This window comes from Sander vitreus, chromosome 11, assembly GCF_031162955.1.
Source record: "Sander vitreus isolate 19-12246 chromosome 11, sanVit1, whole genome shotgun sequence".
Lineage (NCBI taxonomy): Eukaryota > Metazoa > Chordata > Actinopteri > Perciformes > Percidae > Sander > Sander vitreus.
The window spans coordinates 20,660,699-20,679,013 of record NC_135865.1 but is presented as its reverse complement, the minus strand read 5'-3'; the positions used below and the strand labels follow the sequence as shown (position 1 = coordinate 20,679,013).

The 18,315-nt window shown below is 40.3% G+C and overlaps 1 protein-coding gene across 3 annotated transcripts; it reads right to left on the bottom strand.

The window, feature by feature from the left end:
* Window positions 1-158: 158 nt before the first annotated feature.
* Window positions 159-18,167, bottom strand: tfg (trafficking from ER to golgi regulator). 3 transcript variants are annotated; one of them, XM_078262248.1, is made up of 8 exons: window positions 18,027-18,167; window positions 15,721-15,934; window positions 15,518-15,601; window positions 10,551-10,697; window positions 9,052-9,219; window positions 8,808-8,954; window positions 1,500-1,595; window positions 159-1,363 (listed from the first exon to the last, which is right to left on the bottom strand). In XM_078262248.1, exons 2-8 carry the CDS (start codon window positions 15,902-15,904, stop codon window positions 954-956), a joined length of 1,236 nt encoding a protein of 411 aa, XP_078118374.1. In that variant the 5' UTR covers window positions 15,905-15,934; window positions 18,027-18,167; the 3' UTR covers window positions 159-953. The 3 variants fall into 3 exon arrangements, with proteins under 3 accessions (XP_078118374.1, XP_078118376.1, XP_078118377.1); XM_078262250.1 differs by having other exon boundaries at window positions 9,052-9,216; XM_078262251.1 differs by lacking the exon at window positions 8,808-8,954.
* Window positions 18,168-18,315: the final 148 nt, after the last annotated feature.

Here is an 18,315-nt window from a genome sequence, read left to right as displayed (position 1 = left end):
AATCTGGATGGGGCAGAAGAGAAAGAGAGAAGCCAAACTTAACAGAGACATGAACTCAGAAACCACAAAGTGAGAAAGAGTGTTAAGAGAAAGACAGCAAGACATTGCGCAGGCCAAGAGCAATGCAATATCAAAACAAAAAGATAAAAGTCTTCAACTGGGTCTCAATCATTTATTAGGTTCAAGAAAAAAATGTTACAGTTTATACATAAACAACTAATCTTACTTGAGGGTGGAATTTGATTTATTAGTAAAAACCAGTGATAAGATAAAGAGAAAGAGAGGAATACTAAGCTTTACTGGAGATGATATAATTAGCTAAACAAAAGAAGCTTTATTTATGACACTGGGATCTACTTCTCCCATAAGCCATCACTTAGCAAGTGTTCCCAACATGGGGCAGTTTCATTGACACATCATTAATACCGACATGGTGGTGAAATTGATAAAATAAAAAATTAAAACTAAAACAAACAAGACAAAAACAACAGAAGGGGTAACTTTTCATTTAGTGTCTTATAAATGCATCTATACATAGTTAACTCAACACAAGCGTTTGACATGTCTGTCATGACATGTAAGACACAAATGCAGAATATGGATGCTGATCTCACTTGCAAAATGAAGCGTTACCATGAAAAGAACAATAAACAGTTTGTGCAACAGCCTGTTTTGGTCACCCAGGTGTGTGCATACAGACCGGTTACATGTTTATGGATACAAGAGGGCAGAGCAGACATTGATGATGTGACAGGAGAAGAAGGGAAAATAACACAAGGAACATACACCAGGGCCAGAGTAGAGTGGTGTGTTGAAGAGACAGCATACAAACAATAACCATCAGACGGGTGGGGTTGCTCGTTTGGACTTGATATTTGTATGGGGGAACCATGTTTACTGCACCCACTCCAAATGTGATGTGTATAAGGATTAGTAACATCCGCTATCCTTTTTTACCGATACCCAGGGCCTGGCTGAGTGTAGCCCTGGCCGTAAGGGGGGCGGTTGCGAGCATACGGGTTAGCAGCTCCTGGTGGAGGGGTGACAGTGTTGCCTGGAGGCGGGGTGTATCCCGGGCGGGGTTGGTACCCTGAGCCGGGCTGGGAGCTGGGCGGCAGGCTGTAGTTGGCAGGCTGGGTGGCCTGGGATGTATAGTTTTGGGGAGGGAAGGCTCCTTGATACTGCTGGGCTCCCTGAGTTGGATGGGGCTGCTGCTGGCCACCCTGGAAACCCGGAGCTGGAGCTGGAGCCGGAGCTGGACCGGAGGCTGGAGCCTGGGAGGAGGGAGGCGCGTAGTTCTGAAACTGCTGCTGCTGTGGCTGTGGTGGGCCAGGCTGAGGGGCACCTGGCTGAGTGCTGTATCCTGCAGAGAGGGAGGAAAGGAGGGAGTCTCTTTAATTCACTCTAGAGAGGAAAGAAAATCCCCTTACTTTACAACACAGCAGCTACTTTTTTTTCCTCTTAAATCCTGATTTAATCCTCATGATTTTTACTCTTACCAGAGTACTGCATATTGTACTGCTGCTGCTGAGGTGGGGCACCTGGTTGCTGAGGCGGGTATCCACCTGGAGCCTGGTACTGCTGATACACCTGACCTGAAGAGACAGGGACAAGCATAATCAATACACAGAACCAAACAAATAAAATAGCCACTACTAATATAAGCCATTATCCATTACATCTTAATCTATGGTCCCATTTACACTTTCAAGTATCTTGTATCCAATTAAAATCCAGATGCGATTTAATACACTTCCATTCATACATGCGTCTCAGTTGGTCAAATCATGGTTTTTCCAGGCTACATGCAACTCAAGGTCACTCCAGAGTGGCAGTAATGCATGGCAGCCTGTTTGGTAATCGCCAAATATACCAAAGGAATTTCTGCACATAGGAAGTTACAACAATTAACAGTTGACAATAACAGATAGCTGGCAAACAACTATCCACCACAAAGCCTTCTGTATGAGTTTACATTTGGAGCAGCTATTCGACTGCTACTTTTAGTGCCATTATCACAGGGAACAGATCGTGTAGAGTCTCTTCCACAGACCACCTACTGACGTAGTTACAGTTGGGTGGAGTAAAGACTACGTATATGTCTTGGAAAGCTAGATGCATTAAAACCTTTTTAACATCTGGCTAGAATACAATCGGGTGGCATATTCATCTTTAAAGCTTCTTGGTTGCATTTACACTTTGCTTTTTTTCTATCACATAGTTATTCAAGATGCATGAAGTTAATTAAGTGTAAATGGGGTCTCTGTATCTTCACAGAAACAGCTGTGCATCTTTCACACACAACTGCTTCAATAAAAACAGCTGCAACCACTTTGATACAAGTATTTGTTGCTAAAAAGCCCAGTACCCAGAGATATCTCTCTATGGGACGATACAGTAGAATTGGCTCCGAACTAGAGAACAGCATGCAGATACTCGAGAAGACATAAACACACTTACACAAAGTAAAGGATGCTAAACTGAAATATGTATCCTCTATTGAGATAGAGAGAGAGAGTGTGTGTGTGTGTGGCTAGGAGTTGTTCTCTGCGCCACCAGACACATTTATGTTTGCAGACAGTGACTTCCTGCTGCACATTTATTCACTGACTTCACCGGTCCACTGCATCCATGCACATGTGGAGGATGACCACCATCATCTCTACAGCTCCAGTCATCTCATGTTCCACTTATTAGTAACACTTAAATAGCATGATGAGTAATCAGGGATACCTTTCTTGACATTGATGCCGTTTTTATGTTTTAAAAACATGGAAACAATTTCTCCTTGTTATTTTAAATTTGCTCATCAAGTTTTCCATTGAATGCCTGAATGTTCAGCAGACAAGCGAATACTTGGCAAACTAGTGTTCTCCCTTAATAAGGCCTAATTTTACTCCCAAATCTCCTGCCTGGCATATAAATTTGGGTAACGACACATGAAAAGCAAAGCGCAAGAGAAGGCATAATAAAATAGTGCCGCCCCAGGGTTCACTGGTTTTTCAAGCGCTGGTAAAACTGGTGCTGATTTTCCACTCATTTGGGAGGGCTGACATGACACTTTACAATTCTTGAGAATATGAACAAAGCAAAGCTAAAGAGACTCCTATGAAATGCTGTACTGTCAGAGAACCTCAATGCACTCCTTCTTAATAACTCCCTCTTTTTCATATCCAATAATTTAAAACATTCAAAGTAGCACATACATTACAAATACAATTATTGTACTAAAAACAACTGACTTTGAAGCTGAGGCTCAATGAACCAGCAGTCAGAAAACAAGTCATATTACTTTGCATTGGTCTTGGAGACACCTGACAACTAAATGTTTAGCTAGAAACAGGGTACCTCTTTAGTGTCTTTTTATAAGCATTGAAGTGATGTGGCAACCATCTGTTATCTCACTGACAGCACCTTTAACATGAACACCATGGTCTTTATTGTGTGACAAGGCATGTGTGTTAAATTGGCTTCTTCTCCTGTTCTTCTCGGCCTGTAATCCATCATGTTATGTAAGAGTATGAAAGGATGCATGGTTGTTAGACCCCTTTGGCTGGGGAGTTCATTTCACTCCAGTGTAGCCAAGAGGTCAACTATGAGCCTGCTGAGTGCCCACGGGACAAACGACTAGGGTCTCACTGAAGACAGAGCTTCAGAAGAAAAACCCCAAGTTGGGAAAATGATGTTTATTGGAACAATGAAGCATTTGGCTGTAGTTCTGCTGACCTTTAAACATGCCTCAAAAAGGAGTCTTGAGAACAAGGTCCTATATTTAAATAAACATTTCACACCAAACACATTTCTGCCCATCTGATAAAGAGCCTTATGCAAATGTCCTCAGCCATTATACATACACATGTTTAGAGTTTATGCCTTTCTTGCACACATATTGCCAAGGGTCTATCAACATCTGACAGACAACAGGTTGAAATCTTTACCATCTGCTTATGGATCTTGTTAGCAACATTCTTAGGGTAACAAGTAACCTAAGCTTGCATTGAAAGTGAGCTTAAGGCTAGCTTTAAAAGGCCACACATGCTCAGTTGGCATCCAGTCTCAGTGTATTAGCTTTTATAAATTATTGTGCATCGACTGGCTTTTCTAATTTGCCTTCAGGCTGTTATACTGACAGCCAGAGACAGGAATAATGTGAGGACAGGGTCGAGTGGGAGATGAGGATCGGCAGGATCTAGTTTAATGTCTTTGTGTGCCAACCATCTGCAACCTTGGAAGTAAGAAAAGAGATGAAGAAGTGAAACTGAGGAGAGGACAAACAATTCGTTGCTACGCTAGGCTTGGAGATGTATCTATCAAGAGCTGCCAATGTATATAATAACAATAGTTAACTGATCTCTGTGGGGAAATTATCTTTTTACTTGGTACTAGGGCTGAAACGATTCCTCGAGTAACTCGAATAATTTGATTACTAAAAAACCTCGATGCAAAACGATTTGCCTCGAAGCTTTGTTTAATCAACGTTACCAACGTTGTATCGCTCACGGTGTTTCCGCACGGATGATTATTACTGTCGCACACCGGGCTGACGCTGCTGGCGACACATGCCATGAAGACTGACGGCACACATTACAAAATGAAGAGTGTAAATAGTGAGGGGCTAAGAGAAGAGACAGGCTGGAGAAAACGACAGAAAGTGTCCAAAGTTCGGAATCAGTTCAAACGTAATTAAAACGTTATTTCTCTCTCTCTCTACGGAGAAACAGCTGATCAACGATCTACTAGCGTAAGTGTAACAGAGCTGTGTGACATTGTAATCAAATATATAAATAAAAATAACTAATATTTACATATAGGCCTATATACAGATCAGTCTCAGATTGAAAGTTCTGAAAGTTAAGTTGCACAATTCAAGGTAATGTTTATGTATGTGTAATGTATGCCTTAGTTTGAGGTTGTTATTGCATTTCAGAAAATGTTTTCTTTTAATACAATGTAATATGGCACTTAACTGCACTAAATAGGTTTAGTTTTTTTGAGAGATGATATTGTAAGCAATGTAGGCAATACAAATGTTGCAACATTATAATATACTTATAATATTATAATAATATTATTATTGCTCTTCAATAAAACAAAAGTATTTCTTATCTGATTAATCAGTAGAATACTCGATTACTAAAATAATCGATAGCTGCAGCCCTACTTGGTACAGAAAGATTCCCTGGAGCTGGTACAAAGGCTTGCTCAACTTAAGCAGGGTTAACGCCTGCTCACACAGGGGCTTTAGTTTAATAATGGGCGGTCAGCCTTTTTAATACCACATATCTAGTAGCCTTGAAATAACACCCGTCTTGTCCAAATGTGTTTGTTTGAACTTATATTAAACTGGATGTAATTTAACATTAATTATATAAAAAGGGGATATTGTTATAACTTTTTCATACAGGGCAGTGATCCTGGCATTCTCTGTGTTTACGCCTGCTCTCTTTTTTTTTCGGTAGGATTGGTGAAGCTCATACCGAGTCTGATTCAATACTTGTATATACTTAAATATTGATTGCATATATATATGTGCATTATTTTTTCCACATCCAAATATTGAAAGTTCTGGTAAAAAAAGATTGCGTTGAAAGCTTAAATTATTGATATGGTATGAAAGACTGGGAACAACTCCTGAAATCAGCCCGATTGGTTCAGGACATCTCTACTTTTAGCCTTATTACTTTTAGTGATTTATTTCAACTTCTCGTCCTGCTTCTGCTTCACACTCTCTAATCGCACCACATTGTGTTACAGTTAAGACCTTACAACTGACTCAAGGTTTTTGCTGAGCTATTCCACAATCTTTCCACATACCATCTGGCCAGACATGATGACGAGAACAATAAAGAAGCAAGAGCAATGTGATGAGTATGATGCACACAACCATCACAGATCAAGAGAGATATAGTATAAGCAACTTAAAACTATTGCTCAACAATAACAATTCCACAAAAATATGCCTCCGTGGTAGCATCCCTGCATTAACACATCTATTTAAGTCTTCATTAGAAAATCTGTTGTTTCTCCTAGTCCTCGTGTTATGGAGGGTAAAGAAAGAACCATAAGCAGCTTGCTGTTGAGCTGGCTAACTCAGTGACTGAATAAGTCTTCATCTGGAGCAACTAATAGAGCCCTACGGATAGGCCCTGCATCGCCAACCAGGCCAAACCACAAACCACCAGTTAAATGGAAGTAATCATACCACATGTGTGCAGAGAATCTGTGTTGCAGGTGTGGTCAGGAGTCAGCAGTGTGATCTCTCCGAGAACGAGTTATGGCTCTCACAGGGTGCAACGAAAAGGCATCTTCTTTGCTCCAATGATCTCCTCATTTAGCGAGGCCAAACCACAAACTGAAAATAATCTGATCCACTAACAGCAACATGGCAAACAATAAAATATGCTTCATTTCTGTGGCTGCACCTGCCTGGGCCTTTCTTCACAACAACAGGAGAAACAAGCCACAGAATTCCCCCACGTTAGGTAAGATACTTGGATAAAAGGAAATGGACATGCAAGATTGGCACAGAAGACCATTTCCCAGAATGTTATTGTGATGAGAAAATTAAGTAGAATAAGTTGTGTTTGTTTATGCCAACATACTGCCTGATCCTTTGTTCATTTATCTTCATCCAGGCCTTAGGTTTGGGTCCAACATGTCCATGTTAAAGATCGCACACCGGGGTGAGCTATGATAAAGTCTCTGCCGAGTAAGATAAACCCTAAATCCATGGATACTCCTGTTTACAGAGTGATTAAGATTCCACAGCAGTGAGAGTCATCATTTCTCATTCAATGAAACTTCTGCTTCAACAGCAGAATGGATCTGAGTCCCTAAAACAAGGAACAAGCATTTGCTTAAAGTACATGCAGTCAATTCAGTTTCATTCAGTTTGCTCTTCTCATAGGATAACATTCTTCACTCTATTAACATTTCACCTAATCGAATAGCTGGCAGGGCATAAGTGATCCAATCTGCAGTGTTTCCTCTAGAATTTTTTTTTTTTAACGGGTTGAACGTCAAAAAGTAACGTTACCTGAAAACAGCGTGTAGTTTTTAGCATCTCACATCATACTTTCAGTCACTATGACAACTACTACGGTCAGAAACATTGTGCCAAAATATTAACAATAACGTCGCTGTCAACGGGCTTATCTGCTAATGTTAGCTACCGACCGTTACCTTGAAACCATCCAGCAAATAGATGGTACCGTAGGGTGCCGCTACCTGAAACCGGTGATTTAACGTCACCGCTCATTTTACACACAGTTTAACAACAAAACAAAATGCTGAGTGAACATTACTAGCTATGTTTTTCATGTTGGTTTTGAGCGGTATGCACCCCCACTAACCTGGAAAACAGTTTTAAAACAGCAACGTTAATATAGCATGTCGGAGGAATACAGCGTCTCCTGCAGCGGGGCGTCAGAGGGACTGCAGCGTTGGCTAACGTTAGCTTCTTGTCTCATTTGGGGTCTGATAAACAATAAATTCATAAAATTCAGTGTCCACGATGCTATTTTCCAATAAACTGTAGCTGTCATATTTCACGGGACCCGCGTGAGTGCGGATTTCATGTCGCGGCTGTCGTCGCTGTTTGTCACTTTGCCTAAGATGGAGTGACAAGTAGTACTGTTGTTTATTTGGTTGCCATGACTTCGCGAGTGATGACGTCCTGCCACTGTTCCGGTTGCTCATCCTAAGGGGGGAGAGAGCGGATGACAGTTCGCTTGCGTTCAGTAGAGCAGACGGCTTTGCAGAGTCGTGTAATTACGACTTTTCATAAACAGCTGAAGGAGCGGCGGTTCACAGTGTACATAGCGGAAACCCTGTTGTGCATCTGCCCTATTTCTCATACAGTGGCGGCAGAAATTTTAGAATCAACATAGAGGAAACACTGTGTCTGTAATCCAATGGGAAATAAAAAGAAAGTAAGTGGAATTTGATCAACAAAGCTAACTAAAAAATGGTAGTGTAACAGGGTCTGGTGCATTATTTGATCTTCTCTGTCTGTCATAAAAATACTAAATTACACTTGAACGAGTAATTGATTTCAGAGTGGACACAGTCAAGCAGCATAAAATGACATCTTGCAAACAGTAGGACTACACTGACTGTGACAGTGGTTGCACATGTTCTTGGAGTAAATCCTTTAGTCAGTTATGAAGAAAGGAAAGGCCGTCGTTTTGCACAACAGGCCTGCCGTGTATGCCCTGTACCGTATGTATGACCACGGTTGAGACAGGACTAAGCACATATAAACAACCTAATACAAACTGCAGTTTGTAGTGTCTATAATTTAGATATATTTGAAGGATTTTTACTGTGGTACTGTGTGTGTGGACCTGGACCATGAGACGATGCACAGATTTTTGGGGGATTGTCTCTTCGGTTTTACTTTTTGTATTTTTGTATTGCTTCTATGTATTTTTTGCTCCTTAGGTGTATAAGATCCTATGCAATAACTACTCAAAAAGAAAAGGCCTGGATAAGTAGTTTAGGGCAACACATTTAACCTTGCTCAACAGGAGGTGATATTTTTGATGAGGCTACATTGGTGTTGATGTTGGAAAAACATCCCATATAACAGCACCACTGTAAAAGTAAATGTAATCGCTTAACCATCCATACTCCCTGTAGTAATTATGATATAATCCCATAATGCAATCTTTCTACACAACCCTGCCTCATGTGTCTGCTTGTGTGTTTTATTCTGTATTTTACCAATTATTCTGTATTAAATATGGCTTATGTGCATTTGGGAAATTTCTTGGGAGACACAGTAGCTGTGTGTGCATGTGTCTCACCATCCATGCCAGCTGGGGGTCCCTGCTGTACTCCTGCATAGGGAGCCTGTGGTTGGGGGGGCGCCACTGGCTGAGGGGCTGCAGACGAGGAGGAGGCAATGCTGTCAGGGGTTCCTGAGCGCTCCTCTGGTGCAACCGCTGGGGGAGCTACTCACAAGCACAGAAGAGATATGAATTCTTTACTTAACAGCTACACACTGAAACAAATAAAATAAAAACAAAAAGATAGGATAGGACGCAATACCTGGGGCCTGGTCCTCGCTAAGGCCAAAAGCGGAGATGACATTCTTGCTGATCTCATCCTGGTTTTTTAATGGGTCGAAGGCTGACATGCTGGCTGCACTGACTGGAGTTGCATGTTTCACTGTGTGGTCTGCTGCCAAAACTTTGCCTTCACGTCCATCCACTGCTTCTAGAAACACAGCCACAAAAATGTTTAAAAACCGGTAGAGACAAAGACAAAATTTGGCAATAATGCAATGCATGTATGCAACATTTTGCCCTCTCAGCATGGTGCCAGATAGTAAACTACAGGTCACCCCTGTTTACTTCATTCTTTGATTCCAGCCAAATCACATATGAATATGTACTTTTTCAGGAGAGTACAGAATTAAAAAGTTACAGCTAACAGAGAATAATAAATACGTTTTAATACAGCAGCCTCCTACCACACTGTAACAGGACAACACGTTCCTCATATAAATGCTTTGATCACAGTTATGATGACAAGGAAAGGGTGTATTTGTGTGTGTGTGTGTGTGTGTGTGTGTGTGTGTGTGTGTGTGTGTGTGTGTGTGTGTGTGTGAGTGACCACAATCAAACTGGACTGAACCAGTATGTATGCAGTTTATAACTAAAACTACAAATGTAGTGTATAATGCCAGACAAATCTTTATATGAAAACAAGTTATTACAACAATGACTGAACCTTATAAAATTGCCTGAGTTTGGTGCCAGTATCCATGTGGGATATAGATCTTACGATTTTGGCAGTGAGCATGTGGAATATATACAAGTGGTATTTGTTAATGAGGCCGTGCAATGTCCCATCATTGGGATTAAGAGACCTAACAGGCAAGATTTGTTATCTTAAAAACAAAAACCCAAAGAAAAATCAAACCACCTGGATTGTGTGTGTGTGTGTGTATACACATATGGCATTAACTACTAGGGCAGAATGTTTCTTGTGGATCCAACATGTTTGTATAATATAATATTTATACACATGTAAGAGTTGTTGATTTTCAACTTAATATCTTAGTTTCACAAGTATGTGTCTGTTTTTTATTAATAGGCAGTTCCTATGTTACAACAATTCAAAGAGCAATTGTGCACATACAAAAGGAAAGACTGCAAATGACGCAGTCAAATGAATGCTAAATGTACATATTATTATGGCATTATAATCCCGGCAGACATTGGCTTTGACATTGGATTTGACAGTTTAAAAAATCTGACAATGATATATCGGCATAACATAAACAAACAAACATTTTCTTCGTGACCAAGCAGGACGTTTACAGCTGAAAAATCAACTTGTCAGTGCTCTCTGGTGGACAACTATGAAAAGGTGACAATGTTTCTAAATTACCTTAAAACTTTGTTCTGTACTGCAATTCCTTGTTACATATAGGCCAACATATACACACGGATACTGCTATGTCTGCAATAAGCTAACATCGGCTGATTTGTCGGTCTAGCTCTAACATGTATGTGGGTGTGCATGTGTGTGGGAGTGCTTACCACTGTATGGTGCTGTAGCAGCCAGACCAGGCTCTGTGGGGGGCTCCAAGCTATCCAGGAGGTTGTTGACTTTATTCCTGAGCTCAATAAGCTCCCTGCGCAGGTATTTCACCTGACTAGACTCCAAAGGCCGTGGCTGACCATTCACTGCAGGTAACAAGAGATGAAGAGAGTGGACATAAGTGAGTAAATTAATCAAATTGTTGTTGTTAGATCTCAAGGAGGGTGATTGATAGAATGACTCCTCTGTCTGTCTGTCTGTCTGTCTGATGAAGCCCTAAAATGCCCAAAGAATAATCTTTAAAAACAAATATGTAAAGTTGTGTCATCAGCACTATCACACATTCAAATCTGCTAATGTAAAATAAACAATAATTCTGCAGCTCATTAGATTATAAATGATGACCTGTCCCAATTCTGTTGGCTCCACACTCTGAATACCTAGGATTACAGAGATCATCTATCACATGGTTGAATCCACAAAGCCATTCACAATAGCAGCCAGGCTGACAGAGGGACTGAGAGCTTCATTATCACCAGCTAACAATGGAGCTGTGGAATGCTGAGCCAAACGGCGCTGGTTTTCCGTGCTTACGGTACTTAATGAAATAAAATGAAAACATAAGTGCATTATTACAATGTCAATCTACAGCAAACAGGACAAAGGTCTTCACAATCTTCGACCGTATGGGACGCACTATACAGGACACTTTACCTTCTTTAAACCCTCATTTCCCCACTACTAATTGACTGAGGGGTGAAATTTCCATTGAAAAAAAATGAATGTGAGAATGGAGATCGCCAGACATTCCATTTTCACACATGTTTCTCTGTTTGAGTGGATAATGCTGAACGGAGATGCACGGTGTCACGAGGCACTATGCTGAGACACAGGCTGCCACGAGATTCCAGCTACTCTCACTCCTTTTGAGGTCATGACATGTAATGATGTGACAGGACTCAGGCCCCGTTAACACGAATACGCTCGCGGGTGAAAATGACAAAATATTTTATCAGATGTGCCTTTCGTTTAGACGGCAACGTCATTTTTGGGGCTTAAAAACACAAAAAAGTGAAACCACCCTCCAGAGTGGAAATCTTAAAAGGAACACGCCGACTTACCCCCAGAGTAAGACAAATCGATACATACCCTTCTCATGTCCGTGCATGTTGTAACGCTGTCTGAAGGTTCCACCGGTAGCTTAGCCTAGCACAGAACCTGCAGGTAACTGGTTCCAACTAACTACTGCTCCAAATAAGTGACAAAATAATGCCAACATGTTCCTATTTACATGTTATTTGTAGAGTCACAGCGTGTACAAAAAACAACGCAACATGAGACACAGCCATCTTCTAACCATAAACAAACTGGGAACTATATTCTCAGAAAGGCGAAGCTCTGCTACTTCTGCTACTTGGGCGGAGTGATTTTCTTTGCAGCAAGCCTTTCTGAGAATATAGTTCCCAGTTTGTTTACGGTTAGAAGATGGCTGTGTCTCATGTTGCGTTGTTTTTTGTACACGCTGTGACTCCACAAATCACAACATGTAACTAGGAACATTTGTGTTTGTGTGTGTGCCTCGCGTGTGTGGGTGTGTGCCTGCCTCGTTTGTTGTTCGCTTCATGCTGCTAGGGAGAGGAGAGGGAGAGAGGACGAGGAGAGGGAGACAAGTAGAAGGAAGGTTCTACGCAGGCGCGCAGACTTGGTGGATCGCATTTCACGCACTTTTGCGTCACCATATGCACGCAGATTTCAACCCCTATAACAGTCGTCTAAATGCGGAATAAAAAGTGAGAAGGCAACGCCACTTTTGCATTTTCTCTGCAGATCGTTTCCGTCTAAACATAGCCTCATATTTGATTGGGAGGAAGTAAGAAAATAAAAACCTTACAGCTCCCTGGCTAATTATAGCAGCATCAGTAGGACTGACTGACTTGATCACAGCACAGAAAACATCATGTTATCATTACTGATCCACGAGTAGAGTTTCTAACTTTGTGTGAGCCATTTTGAGTTTCAAATCTTGATAAGATTATTAGATGTAACATGCACATCCATGGTGTGCTATGGTTTTGAGTATGTGTTTTTTTCAACAGCTGATAGCAATATTCTGTAAACTCCACATCTTTCTAACTATCTAAGTATAACTTTTATTTAGGCCTATATTCCCACACCACAACTTTATTTCCTGGCAGGAAGGAACACAGCTTGGACTATCCAACAGCCAAACACTGGGATATAGTTCTGACTTTAAGTGAATAACATTTACAGAAAATAGAATTCATGAAATTAAAAACACATGTAATGTAGAAATGGCCTGCCAGAAGACATAATCAGGGAAAACATCAAGTCGTATTTTGACATATTTTTTGACGTATATATGGCCTTAAATGAACATGTATTGAAAATATTTGATTGAAAGAAAACTGTCCCAGATGGCATGTCTGATCAGTACGTATCAATGTCAGCTGGGATCTGCTCCAGCCCCCTGCGACCCATCAAAGAATAAGCTGCGGGTGTAGCTAACGGATGGATGGAATATATTTCACCATTATTTAAGCATTTTTATCTGCCTTCTTCATGCCCACAAATTCTGTAAGTTACTATAACCTAATCCATTTAGCAGTTCTTTTTTTCACAAAATGCATTATTAGTTTAAATAATTAAAAACTGAACATGCTGAGAGAGCATATAGAGCAATTACTTATTAGAGCTATACATTATATATATATATTTTGTTAATGTCCAGTTTCTATCAATGTTTAGTAACCAGCCCAACATCATTTACCCATAAAGCTGCATGTACATTTCCTGTATATGCCACGAAGTTACTGTGGTCGCCTTGTTTTTAAGTATTTCTATTCAAGCAATGATCAAAACCATACTCTTGGTCTAGTATTTATCGGTTAATACTTTCAACACAACGTTATGCAACGTATTGTTACCAGAGATGGGGACTCGAGTCTGAGACTCGGATTCAAGTTGCACTTAAGTCGCACAAACAGCTGACTTCAGACTTGACTCGGACTCGACCCAAAAGACTTCAGACTTGACTCGGACTCGACCCAAAAGACTTCAGACTTGACTCGGACTCGACCCAAAAGACTTCAGACTTGACTCGGACTCGAGCTTTGAGACTCGTCAACAACCTGTTTTCATGCAATTATTGCTTTTTAAATCTAAATGTATTCATGCATTTCTATTTTCTTTTATTGGCGCATATACGTTGGGGAAACGTATGACGATCTGCATGTCCCCTGCCCTTTGCCATAATGTGCAACGTAACGCATGCGTTATGCCTTATGTGCGCACACTCACATGTAAAAAAGTGTCATTGGTTTTGCTTTCAATAACTTCGTAAACAGTGGCAGTAAGCAAACAGCTACATGCAAGATGTGTGGCACCAAGATAAATGATGCCGGATCAACAACGTCGTACTTCATCAGGCATCTCAAAACGCATCCAGATAGGTCAGTCACTTGCTAATGTGAAAGAGACATTACATTTAGCATATATCGTCAAAGGTAACAAGCTAACCATTGCAAAGTGTTGTGCTAATGCTGGGAACAGGCAAATTGTATCTTTATAGTTAGTAGTTTCTGAGGCTCGACATCCATGGCGCACAGGAGGCGGGACGTACGGCTCCATCTCCCCAGGAACAAACGCTGTGTCAGGGGTGAGCAAACTCATGCGATGCGTAATTGATCCCGCGGATGATTTGTAGGCTATTAAGTGAACAAGGTGTACCCGGTCCACCAAACACTGGGCCGTCTTGACTGTCTTAATTCTGCACATATTTCTGTTACTGTAGTCCTATTTACTATTTCATTATTTCATCCATGCATGGCGCAGCGGATCCGTGCGCACTGTCACCTGCTGTGGAGACGATGGCCTCACTAACCTCTCCTCCTCTGAGTTGGAACTCCCTCGCGCTGGACTCAGTTTCACTGAGCGTACTAACACTTAGAAAATAAATGGCATTACATCAGTGAGTTCAAACTGCTTATTGTGCGTAATTTGGACTGACACTGAGATGTATGTTGTTCTGTTACTGGTGTGGCGCTGCCACTATTCTCTTGATTTCCACTTGAGAAAGAGACGTTACATTTAGCATATATCGTTACAGGTAACAAGCTAACCATCGCCAAGTGTTGTGCTAATGCTGGGAACAGGCAAATTGTATCTTTATAGTTGTATCGATATGATGTGACAGACTTAGGTTAATATTCCACCAGGTCCGAGGGCTAGAGGGATGTGTTAAGTAGACCCCATAAAGTTATCCTACAACTGATTTTGATACTGTACTATATGGATGGTAGCTACAGGACATGCTTTAAATTAACAATATAATGTTCGGATCAGTTCAGATGGCCAGAGACTTGAGACTTGACTTGCACTCGTGGCAAAAGACTTGAGACTTGACTTGAACTTGCCCCTCCTTGACTTGGACTTCCAAAAAAATGACTTGTGAACATCTCTGATTGTTACTAGAAAAAAGAAACAGGCCTCAATCTGACATATTAGGGTGAGGTTAACTGGTTGCTTGGTTAATGTTATTAATGTTTATATGACCTACCAAATAACTGTGGATTTAGCTGGGCTGGTACATATTTAAGATAAAGATTACGAATCAGTATAACTGGCACAGATGGCTTTTACATTGATCAACTGCCTGTCACTTTGTTTGCTGAACCAGCACTAAAAAGCACATTGAAATTCCACCCCAAATTAGTCAGAAGGGAGTGTAGACAACTTTCATTCAGAAAGAGAACAGCTGAGGTTTGTTGTGTGAAACTGCCCTCCAGTGACTGGTTGTTGTAACAGCTGATGTGAAACATCTGGGTCTACAGTTTATCATTGTGATGACGCCATCACATGAATTAGACATCTACTGGCTTGAAGTTTGGATTCCTCAAAGCAAGATTCTATGAAGGGGCAACAGAAAGGAAATTATTTAATATCTTACCAAACAAAGTCAGTTTGAGTATTCTACTGCACTGGATGGCGAAGGAAAGGTCAGAGCTGTCAAAGATGGTGATGAGATCATCATCTAGAAGAAGGGAAAAGAGAAACCAGATGATTCACTGTAAGGAAAATGATCTCTACCAATGAAAAGATAAAATAGCCAAGATACCAAATTAGGGACAACAGGCCCATGTCCTGACTCACCTTCATCCTTGTATTTGATGGCAACCTCGTCATTGCTCTGCAGCTTTCCCCTGAAGACACGCTGCATCATCAGCACTAGCTCGTCATAAGTAATGTCTTCGTTATGAATCGGGATGCGTCTGATGTCATCGCCCAACTGGGCTTTGATGATCAGCTTCCCACTCAGGTCCAGCTGGCCGTTCATAGTGCCGTCCGACCTCTTCTGCTCCCACCACTTAACAGGGTCATTAGAAAGGTAGAATTAAATATAATCAACAAGCCTGTTGTTCTAGCTTTCCTTCTCTTTTTCTCAATGCTAATTGGAGCCTATACTATGACTTTGATCATATGCTGATTATTACAGAAGAAAAGTTATCATTCATAAAGATTCAAGATTCAATACTGAGTTGCTAAGAATTTGGTAAAGTGTGCTCGTTACATAAGAACAGAAGACATTCATAGCAGGATAGTTAATACACATGAAAACACAGACATTACTAATATTTGATTTAATAGTCTCTCTCAATCTTTAACAATGAAGCTATCTCCCTGCAGGGTAATGGTGCGTTTTCTAAAGTCTATTTATAACGATTATAATCTAGGGTAATTCAATCATGCCTATGCAGTAACAGTATCACTCACTGACTGGGATATAGGGTCTAAGGGTCAAACATCACCCTGTGAGGTGGCAAAGACAACTCTAAGATATCACAGACTTTGAACCAAAATATCAACCAGTTTGATAAGATAATCAAAGCTTTCAACTATGTTTTTTGGATCTTTTAGAAAAATATGTGATCATTTGTATAATAGCATATCCTACATCTGCAGTTACTTACATCTTATATACATTCAGTTAAGTTAGTCCCAACAGTATATGATAAATTACCGTTGGAGCAGTTAGATTAGCTATGGCACGACCTGCTTTTGTTCTAGGCTGGACATTAAACAACTACATTTATTTTTCCTGAAATGCTACAGCCACATGAAAGCCAATTTCCACCAATGTAAGGGAAAAAAAGATCATTATAATGAGAAACCTTTTCAAAATAATGAGTTAGTATCTCAAAATAATGACTTAGTATTTAAGGTAACAAGATAGTATCTCAATAATGAGAAACTTTCTCCATATAAAGACTTAGTATATTTTAAAATAAGGTAATCATTTTTGAGATACTAACTCATTATTTTGAGGTTATTAAAATTTTTAGATACTGAGTTATTATGTTGGGATACTAAGTCATTATTTTGATATGCTAAGTCATTGGTATGAGATACTAAGTCGTTATTGTGAGATACTAAGTCAATATTTTCAGTTACTAAGTAATTGTTTTGAGATACTAAGTCATTGTATTTACATACTAAGTCATTATTTTGAGAAAGTTTCTCATTTTGAGATACTAAGTCATTTTGAGAAAGTTTGTTATTAATTTCAGATACTAAGTCATTGTTTTTTGAGATACTAAGTCCTTATTTCGAGATACTATCTCATTTTTTAGAGAAAGTTTCTCATTATGACAGGATCTGAAATGGGCTTCCATAGCTTTGACTGTCCTAGCCAGATGAATAATTGGCTGGATGCTAGGGATTGTGTGGTAGCTAACGTTTAGCATTCACATTTATATGTGAAATAGGGACAACAACAAACTGATATTCTACCGATATCAACTATGCCAAATGTTTTGTGAAAGGTTTGGTACATGGGAATTACACGTTTAAAATGTCATTGAAGTGTAGCTTACGCTGATTGTAAAAGACGCTCAATCGCACAGTCATCTGTCAATGGCCCATAAACAGCTAACGTTGAGTTAGCTGGTAACTGCTAGGCCGTTTCATCCTTGCCCTGTCAACGGTGACACTATTAACTATGAATGTGAAGTTAAAAGCAATAATATAGGTAATCTCCCATTGTATAACTCCATGATTTGCAATAAAGTAACTCGCCTTAATTTCACTTTAAAGCAATCGGTCGGCTAAAAGCGGTTTCCTGTGTAACAACTTGTAACAGCTAACGTTACCTTTAATTGGCTTTTAGAGCTTACGTTAGGTAAAACAGCATATTTTCAACACCGTAATGTATCAACTTCGCCTTCCTTAACATCAGAAAAGAATGGTATCAGTTGTTTTTGTAAATAACTTCCAAAGAATCAGTGTCGACACCTGTTTGGGCGAGCTAGCGTAGTGTTAGCTCCCTGCGTAGCGAACGTAACATTAGTAGTTGCTAGCTAGCTAGAAAGAGAACCACTCAAACAGTGAGATGATAGAAACTGTTGTGTGGTTAATAAATCATTGTACACCTGGACCCAAAACGAAAGAAAGTATTTTACCTCAATCAGACGACTTGACCACGCTGTGTTTCACAGGTTTTCCCAAACCGTGAAAATAAAATCTGATAGCTAGCTTAGCTAGACCCGGGTGCCAGCATCAGGAAGTGTCCTCCAAGACTGTCAACGTCAACCAGTACGTGGCATTCATTGTGCGCAGCCGCAGACCATCAGGAACAAAGTGCGTTGTATGGTTGTGACCATAGGTTGTGACTGACTCACCTAATTGCAAAGATAGCCAAACATCAAATGCAACAAGTTGAAGAGCATTCATTTGATTTTTATTTGGTTT